The following is a 10,437-nucleotide window of genomic DNA, read 5'->3' on the forward strand; positions in this document are numbered from 1 at the left end:
AAACAGAACTAACAACAGTTATTGCAAAACTAACTGAAATAAAATAATAATTATCAAAAATAAATAATCGTTTTTGTAATCATTACGTTCTCACCCTGTGGTGGAAAAATATATGAGCTATGTGTCGGTTTAGGGAAATACCTGTAAAGGGCGCATCATACATGTGAGGTTATCTGACGCAGAGACGCAAAGCAGTTTATAGCAGAGTCCTGCACGGGTCCTGTTAGGTAAACCTGCATCCGCAGTACACAACAGAACACCTGACCCGTTATCCGACAGCAGCCAGCACCAATTTATTTCTGTACCCGACCCGTTTGACAAAGACACCTGAACTGCGCCCGCATTAAATAGGCTACTGCATCAGTAAGGCAAAATTATTTATTTTCTCATGTAACACAAGCAATCAAACCAAAATAGGCATTTTAAGTTGGTGCTTTGAAGAAAAATAGACAAGCAGCGCAACGGAACAAAGAACGCGCATCCTTACTGTAAACAATAAAAACCTTTGCCCACATCTTGTGAACAGTCCGCCAGGCTGTTTTGAACAAATGTGCATAAACTACATGCTTATAATTCTTCATACAAGAAAATAACCTATTTAAATATGCCTTTAATGTTAAATGCCATTGTCGCTCCTTAAACGCTACAGTGTGTGGCCGTTAGTCCTTTACAGAAGCATTAAAAATAAAACTTTACCTCTTAAGACCCGAGAAAAGTTTTTTTCATGTCTTTACATTGTTTAGAGCAGTGGTTCCCAAACGTTTTGCAGCGTGCACCCCTTTCTAATGTTTGACACATGTCAAGCACCCCCACCACTGTACTCCGGTTAAACTTGTATAAATACAAGTATTCACTGTATACAGGGCTTGACATTAACTCTTGCTCACCAACCACTGTGGCTAGTGGTTTTCCAAAATGACTAGCCACTCAGCATTTTCACTGGCCACAATTTTGTTGCTGGATTGGAGAAACAGAAGCTGCTGAAGTGGCATTTAGATGCATTTACACCATAGACTGTGATTTACACAGACAATTTAATGAAGCTGAAATGTAGCATGAATGCATTAACACTGCAAAATTACAACAGCATAAATAATGCTGTGAGCTTGGTGTTTTACATCAGGTTTTTTTATTTACAAATATGAAAAGTTGTAAAAAATACAAAAAAAGTTACTTTTAAATTTCAAAGTAACCCGCCAGAAGGTGGCAGCAAGTTGACTGTCTTAATGAGTGAGTCATTGAGGCATTCAAACGATTCATTCAGACGGCTGATTCATTCAAGAATGAAGCAAGCGCTTGTCTTTATGAATGGACCACTGAATCATTGACTCAAATTATTAATTCAAAAATGCGAATAATTCAGTAGCCTAACGAAACACCGCTGACGCTGTGTGTTGCTCAGAGATGCGCGACAGTTCTGCTGCTAAGTTTGTTTGGAACTATTTTCGTTAAACAAATCGAGCAAAAACAGTCACATTGACATTATTGTACTAAAATGTATGCCCTAAGTCACTTAATATTAACTACTCGTTTGAAGTCTTGTTTAAAATCAATGTCGAATTTACAATCGTACTGATTTTCGCGGAAACTGCACTCTCTTAGTCGTGTCATGTTAATTAATTAGGCTAAGCTTTATGTAATAAATATAAAAACTACATTTTTTTACCGCAGTATGTTTCTTCTGTGTGCAGTTGTGTTAATTTGTTTCGATTTCTCCATGAGATTGTCTCACGTGAGTCTCAACTGCCTATCTCCTGGCATCAAAACCCAAGACTGAGTGTGGTTCCTAAGATGAGCAGCAGACGACACCACACTTGCCCCTTCAGAAAATGCACACAGATCATCAAAAGCATTCTCTCGCGCACCCCTGCTAGTCGGTCTGTGCACCCCTAAGGGTGCGCGCACCCCAGTTTGGGAACCGCTGGTTTAGAGCATAAAAAAAAAATGTACATTTTTTTTTTTTTAAATGATATTTCATTCATAAGTTATGCTATGTCCTCGGTAGAGGACATCGGGACTAAATTAAAAAAATAAAATAAAAATAAAAACTAAACTAAAACTAACAAAATTATTAACAAAACTAATAAAAACGAAACTAAATTTTATTGCAAATTTGAAAACGATACATAAATAAAACAAATTTAAAAATGCAATCTAGTCGAACATACCGGCTAGTGCTGCAGGTTTATTGGCTCACTGACGCTGATGAGATTAACCCCTTAGGTATCGAAATTTGGTACCGAACGACGAGACGTTTTTCAATACTCGATGGTATCGAGGCATTTCGGTCGGTGCCTAAAAAGTATCAAACTCGATACCCAGCCCTACCTTTGACATTCTTGACATCTAAAAGTTTAATTTCATTTTTTAATCACATTGGAATCAAAAAGAATCGTAATAAGCAGAATCAGAATTGATAAAATTCAATACCCAACCCTAGTCTAAAGCTAAAAACAAACAAACAAAAAAAATCTGTGCCATCATACACCAATGCGATTTTCTAGGAAATCTGTAAACTAAAATCTGCAGACTGGCTCTGCCTTTTGGCAGCTAGCGTTAACTTGTCGAAACTGTCAATTTGGGGCAAAAATCCGGGCAAAAGTTGTGTAGTGTATTTCAGCCTTTAATGTCAAAAATGTTGAGAATCCCTGCCCTAAGTCAAATAGCGGTGATATAGAACCCGAACAAGAGAACCTAATACCTTTACTGGACATAATATGTGAAGTCCTGATTCTCCCGCAGCAGACAGCATGCCTGTTAAAGCCAACCCTACCCACTGTCATTATGCGAGCGCTGTGGAACCACAGCTAAAATTAGAACAGGACTGAGCTCCTCAGACAAGCAGCGGCATTCCACCATGCATTTCTGGGGGAATATGATACCAGGTCTTGCTTGCATTCTATTCTAGAACATTCTGGGCTACGATAATCAAAACCAAGAAAACAGCTGTAATGGTCTGGATCTGCCACGCTCAATGAACTCATAATAAAATAAAGAGAGAGGCTGCGAGAGGCTCACCTTTATGGAACTTCCATGGATGAACTTCTTGATGCTGGACAGAAGGCCCTTGCTATCACCTGAGCACTCCTCCATCTCGGAGTGCTTCCGCTTGGTCCGGGCCGGGCTGGGACTGCGGGCGAGGTTTGGCTGCTGAGAAGCCTTGCGCATTCTCAGCTTCATTTTGTTAAGAGTCACATGTAAGACTGAGGAGAGAAAGAAGACAAGACAGAGAAGCTCATACACAAGGTATAGAAAGAGAAAAAGAGTAACACAGGAGGAAATCACTCCATTTAACAACGACCTTGAGAAGTCCAACTCCACTCGCTGGTTCTCACACACAGGTAAATAAATCACACTTTTAATGGTTTTGAATTAATTATGGTGCTTAACTCAGTTTTTAAAAGTGCAACACTTCAGCCAAGAGCTCTAGCCACAGACATCTGGATGTATTCAGGCAACATATCCTCCAACATGGTTCATCATTCAGTTGAAGCACCTCCACAGCAAAGCACTCTCAACTACAAGTGCGTTATCATTTCCCACATACAGAAGAACCCTAAATGGGCACACTTTTGGATGAACTTTCTTGCTTCTGCTGTACACAAAAGAAGATACTTTGAAGTGTTTGCAGTGCAACTATTTTTGTCCTTTTAATGAAAGTCAGTGGTGTCCAAAACTACACTGGAACCTGTTGAAATTCAGGGACTTTCATGGACATTAAAAAAATAAATAAAAACAAACAAGAAAAAAAAAAAGTCACAGAAACAGGTGTGTACTGACACAAAGGTGAGTACATTTTCATTATTGGCAAAAAGTCTTTTTCAGTCTTATTTATCTGTAGCTCAAGCAAAGAGAAAGAAAGGTGATCACAGATCAACAGCAAGCAGCAGTTTCTTGCTAAACACAAAAAAAAGAAAGAAAAAGGGGAAAAAAAGAGAGAGAAATGAAAAAAGGACAGGGGGAAAAAAACAGCTAATGTTTTCCTGATGTCGAGGAAATGTCCTTCTCTTCTTTAAAGGCAACCCTGCACATTTGGGGGGGGGATCCTGAAATGAACTACATTACTTGGTCGTGTGTCACCCCTCCTCAAAGCATGCTTATGTAACAATAGACCACAAATGTGCTCTAGCATTAGTGACCCGTCATGAGTTACGCCAGCTCTGACTGTACCTTACCAATACTAGCCATGAAAAATCTAACTACAATGATATAGAAAAAAAATGTACAATGTACAATAAAAGGAAGAAACACTTTTCCAGGGTATCAAGAGATTTCCAAGGAGCTGGAAAAATCTTTGTAGATCTAACACTGGAGTAGATTTCCTACGTCCTCCCAGATGCCTTTGTAATTACACGCAGGATCCACTGATACACAAATACACAGAGAACCCAAATTGCACTGAACATAAGAACTAACCATCTACAGAAAATGAGTTTTACATTTTAGGAGAGAGAAACAAAGCTCCTCCTGTGACGGCTGCAGTGTGCAGGAGTTAGACAGAGAGAAGCAGCGAGGACGACGACAAGACATACTGTCTGCAAGCATGGAAGCATGTAAGAGACCAGCCTGGTCTCATTGTTTATACGTAGGTATTAATACGTAACATTTACAAGCATAAAATGTACATTTTTGTACGTTTTTATTGATGGTAAAACATACAATTTAGATGTATTTCAACGTTTAAAACGTATAAGTCGCTACGTATTTTTAGCTAAAAAAAAAAAATCTTATTTTATATCATTGATATTCGTATCAATGCATTTTTATCACTTTATCAATAAGCGATTTAGAATTTTAGACCCCTTAACCTACCTCCAAACCTTAACCTACCCATTTTATAGCGAATATGCATTTTTATCATTTTAACAAATAAGCGATTTAGATTTTAAGACCCCTTAACTTACCTCCAAACCTTAACCTACCCATTTTATAGCGAATATAAAAGGATATAAAACGCAATTGACCAAAATATGCAGGAAAATAACCATTTTAGCAACAATATAGCATTAAAAATATTTTTATAGTCGCTAATCCCACTCCCACCTCTAAACCGAAACATAACTATTTCTGTACAGTATACCGTTAAAGAAAAACATGACAGACAGATAAATGCAATTACAATCATTTAGGGTAAACGTACCTATTAAACTCACGTACCCATTAAGCACACTTCCATATTTGAGCTCAGATTATAAAAAGAAAAAATAATGTATTATCATACTTGATGTCTTAACCAATTGATGTGTTTGTTCCTACATACCTCCTGTAATTTCAAGTCAATTAGATCATTGCACGCTGAGATATGGGTCTCCCTGATATAAATGCATCATTCATTCATTCACACTGTCCGGCGGCCATTTTGAAAGCTGTCTGAAAACTTTCACCAAAAGAGTAGCTCCTTAAATGTGCATTTTTGTAGATATTTAAGCCTTTATTTTGGGTAAATTTCACTACTTACTGTAAAATTAAGAGATTAATGTTTAGACTTTTGCAGATTATAACCTGGAACTTGGATGTGGGAAATAATTACAGTTAGATCCAAAAGATAGTTTTAGCAACACAGCGCAGATGCTACAGAACACAGTTAGCTGACTAGCTGTATAAGATTGTGTGCTACGCTAATATATTACTTCACAGGCTTTACTGGCTTGTACTATTAAATCCATAATATTATAAATTGACAGTTTATTGCTGATCTGTGGTTTTATACGGCTGTATTTTTTAAAGATTTCATATTTAAAGGTGAGCTTAAAGGGTACACTACTATGAAAATCACACAGCTTCAGTGTGACATCAATAAGAAAAAGTATAATTTCATACATATTTTAATATGAACAACTATTATTAACAATATGACCTAGATTATTTATTTTGCAAAATCTTGTCATTTTAATAAATATGACATGAAATTTATTAAAACATTGTTGCTGCTCCAATTAAGCTCAGTGTGCTTTCCCGTGAACTGCCAAAATACAGACAGCATGTTACATGTCCCACCAGAGACAGTAATATACTGGACCATTGTTACTAACAAATTCCTTGTATGTGCAAGCATACCTGGCAATAAAGCTCTTTCTGATTCTGATTAAGCTCTTCCACATTTAACGTCCATGTAAATACTTCATAAACAGACTTTTAATATTAAGTGATGGTTGTCACTTTAAGTTAATTTATTTTCTATAGATTCTGTCAACTCAAAGATTGTGTAGTGTATTCCAGCCTTAAGAGACTATATATAAGTTGACATCCATTTAATAAGAGGCTACAAAATGAGGCTAGTTTCTGTGTTCATCCCTATGAATGAAATGTTTTATTGGTTTGTTTTATTTGATTTTTGAATTTGTGTTACTTAGCTGAACGCAGACAAGTCTAGATGTTGCAATGTGCTTAAATGACACTTCATTATGAATACGTAATAAGTACGTTTTATAGAACCACATTTTACGTAAAATACATATGAATTATCACGAGATCACGTTAAAGAGATAGGAGAGGAGAGGAATGGCGAAAAGTAGAGAGAGAAAGGGTACAGATGGTAATACATCTCAGCTTTTTCCTTAACCACAAATGGTGACTCATCCACTGCCTCGAACAGACATCATGCCAAGACAGCTACCTCACAACACTGAGAAGCTGAAGCCTTTCTTCTAGAACAGGGGTGGGCAAACTTGGCCCTTCCAGGCCAATTTCCTTCAGAGTTTAGCTCCAACCCTAATCAAACACACCTGAACCAGCTAATCATTGTCTTCAAGACTACTAGAAGGCTACAGGCAGGAGAGGTTTATCAGGGTTGGATCAAATCTCTGCAGGAAATGGCCTGGAAGGGCCAAGTTTGCCCATCACTGTTCTAGAAGAACAGAGGCACAGTGATATTCAACAGTCTTCAACAGCACAGTAAGAATCAATGAAGCCAAATTTCTGGTTTAAATAACATCAGCAGACATTAAACACCCTAACAGCAGGAAATAAAACATACATTTAATCCATCAAAATTAAATGAAGATTAATTTGCAACCATTGCTACTGTGACCCCTCTGACCTCTTCCATCACAAGGTTTCTGAAAGTCAATTCTTTCTGACAGCAAAAAATACATAAATTCATAAATTAATTAAAAAAATATATACAAAGTTGGTTTGAAACAAAAACATGCCCTGACAGACCGACAGCAAATCCAAGGCTGCTGACACATTTCCAAGAACTGATCTCCCTAAGGCTTTTTTTTTGTGTTTGCTCAGTTTGACTATGACATATATTAAAATGACTATCATCTCTCTGAGGAATCTAGAACTTCACACTTTAAGTGCATTGTAAACCTGAAAGTGTAACTGATGAACATGGATTCGTTATTTAGCATAACATGTCAAAGAACACCACAAAAAGGCTTCACAGACAATACCAATTAGGGCTGCCACTAACGACTATTTTTATTTCGATTAATCTATCGACTAATTTATTGATTAATCTAACCGATTAATTTCCCACAAAAAATCTACAATTTTACTTAAGAATATTTTATTAAACCAAATGAAATCCAAATTTCTATTAAATCCTGTTTTTAAAGCAAAAGTAAAGTGCAACATAGAGTGCAAGAAGCAAGTGTCCATCTCATGGCCCAAATCACTGAAATCAAAGTTCAGTATTATAGTGTAAGAATGACAACATATCCACGTGTTCTAGTCTACTAATAATAAAATTACAATCAAAAAACAAGAATGACTACATATCCACGGGTTCTAGTCTACTAATAATAAAATTACAATCAAAAAACACTTTTTAAAGGAGTATTTACCAGGAATGTTATTTACCAGAATTTATTTAGGAGAAAAATGTAAATGTGCAGTATTTCTGAATTTTTATTTATTTTTTAATAAAAATCAATTAATTGGAGATGCTTTGATTTTAAAATGGAATGGAACCATTAAAATGGAATCCAGAAAATAATGGAAAACAGAATTTGGTAAAGATAAAACTGTAAAACTCAATTAATTAGACAGACTTTTTGATTAATACAATTTAAATTTAACCATTAAAACAGTATAGAAAAATGAAAATGGAAAAAAAAAAACTGAATTTGGAAATAAAACAGATTTCATAGGGACCTATAATTATAATTAATTTCGTGGTAATAAAAATAGATGTAATTGAACAATAGACTAAAATTACTTAAAATACATATATAATAGCAATGAGGCAATAATTAATTCGTTCAAATAAAGTACCAAAAGCAAGAAATCATATGGTTTTATTGAACAAAACTGTTCAAATACAATGTATTATAAACAATAGAGCTAATGTGCATTACGCATTACAACAAAGGCCTGCAGAGGGCACCAACGGACTGACGATTGTTTTTACACATTGCTGTGCGATCTAATCCTTGTTCAATATTGACCAAGCATCATTTAATTCAAATGTCCACTTAATCTTTAATATTTGGCCATTTCTTTAGGACAGAAATGCTATAGCCACTGTAATTAAAAGAATATGTGGACATCAAAACGTGTAAACTCAGAGTGAGGGTTTGAGCTTTTATCTTGAAACCGCGATGTATTCTCCTGTTTGCGTAAATTTATAAATGATTTACCTTACAAATCTGATGAAATGGCGCACGTTGCGTTCCCAGCATATACAAGCATGTTTGAACTTGAAGTTTTGTTTTGCACTGCAGTTATTGTAGTATTATTTATGCACTGTTAAAGTACTTATAAAAATACATTTTAAAATTTTATTTTCATTTGAATCATTTCATGTATTTTTGTAATTTCATTAATTTGTTTTAAAATATATCAGAAACATTATTGCATTCAGTTCTAATTTTAGTACTTTAGTTTTAGTCTTTCATGTAATATTCATATTTTGTCAGCATTATTTTAATGAAAACAATTTCAGTAGTTTTAGTTCACAATAACACTGCGCTGTGTACCTTATAAATAGTGATCTCTCTCTGACCTGTAAATTTGTCTAAACATCTTAAAGGGGGGTACAATTCTGTTTCATGCATTCAGAGTTGTTTACACTGTTAAAGAGTTGGATTCTCGTGCCAAGCATGGAAAAAGTTTTCAAAAAACAATTTGGACGTATGACAGAGTATTTCTGTGCCAAAAATCTTACTTCCGGGTTCGTACAAGTTTCGGAGAGTTTTTTTCGATCGTGGAGCACGCCAGCACACACATCGACCAGAGCGAGAGCGGGCCCATCAACTTGCTTCATCCGGCGGCAGCGCTGCACGGGACTTGCTCGGGAAGAATGTCTCCAATCCAAAGAAGTATGTTTTTGGTTGTAAAGGAAAGATAACTTTGTTTAGCTTCCTAAAGAACCCAGCGTTATGTAAACAGTGGATACAGTTTGTTTTTCCGGGGCAGCAACGGAGTTTCACAAGTGTGTTTGTTGACGAACATTTTATAAACAAGGCCCAGTTTGACGCTGGATTTGCACATCGTTTGATACTGAAAGATGGAGCGGTCCCAGCTATAAAAGATCCCAGTCATGATTCAGAACTGCAGACGGTAAGTGAAACAGCATCAAATGTCTTTTTTGTTGGCATCATAGACTGTATAAAAACAGGTTGGCATTTGGCGCCCAAGTGTTCGTCACTCTTTAGCTCCACCCACAGCACGCCTCCAGGAGCTCGGCTTTTTCCGGAGAGAATCATAAAGCTGTATCTTTCTTTTATAAATATAATAAAACTAAAGACTTTTTGGAGATATGAAGGATGCAGTACTACTCTATAGGTACTCAAGATTAACATGAGATTGAGTGAAACTGCCTCAGTTATCACAACATGGATTCCGATGTGCTTGTACCGTGTCTTTTGTGACGGCATCGAAAGCGTTTGAAAAGGAGAAGGCTGTGGGTTCACCCTATTCTACGGACTCGGGGAGAGTTCCATTCTTTAATTCAGGAGCTTCGGCTGTGTGTGTGTGTGTGTGTGTGTATGTATGTATGTATATATATATGTATATGAAGATGCTGGATGTGGAGGTCCTGGGCTGGTGTGGTTACACGTGGTCTGCGGTTGTGAGGCCGGTTGGATGTACTGCCAAATTCTCTGAAACGCCTTTGGAGACGGCTTATGGTAGAGAAATGAACATTCAATTCACGGGCAACAGCTCTGGTGGACATTCCTGCAGTCAGCATGCCAGTTGCACGCTCCCTCAAAACTTGCGACATCTGTGGCATTGTGCTGTGTGATAAAACTGCACATTTTAGAGTGGCCTTTTATTGTGGCTAGCCTAAGGAACACCAGTGCAATAATCATGCTGTCTAATCAGCATCTTGATATGCCACACCTGTGAGGTGGATGGATTATCTCGGCAAAGGAGAAGTGCTCACTAACACAGATTTAGACAGATTTGTAAACAATACTTGAGAGAAATAGGCCTTTTGTGTACATAGAAAAAGATTAGATCTTTGAGTTCAGCTCATGACAAATGGGG

General features: G+C 36.7%; 1 protein-coding gene across 2 annotated transcripts in view; it reads right to left on the reverse strand.

Moving 5' to 3' along the window:
- The window catches only part of ctdspl2b (CTD (carboxy-terminal domain, RNA polymerase II, polypeptide A) small phosphatase like 2b), a 31,129-nt gene that overhangs the window by 13,939 nt on the left and 6,753 nt on the right, over positions 1-10,437 (reverse strand). For both annotated transcript variants that reach the window (XM_016463538.1, XM_016463537.1), the window contains exon 2: positions 3,019-3,203. In XM_016463538.1, coding sequence (XP_016319024.1) covers positions 3,019-3,180 — 162 coding nt within the window. In that variant the 5' untranslated portion in view covers positions 3,181-3,203. The remainder of the gene's footprint in view (positions 1-3,018; positions 3,204-10,437) is intronic.

The sequence above is a fragment of the Sinocyclocheilus anshuiensis genome, unplaced genomic scaffold (assembly GCF_001515605.1).
Source record: "Sinocyclocheilus anshuiensis isolate Anshui unplaced genomic scaffold, SAMN03320099.WGS_v1.1 scaffold816, whole genome shotgun sequence".
Classification (NCBI taxonomy): domain Eukaryota; kingdom Metazoa; phylum Chordata; class Actinopteri; order Cypriniformes; family Cyprinidae; genus Sinocyclocheilus; species Sinocyclocheilus anshuiensis.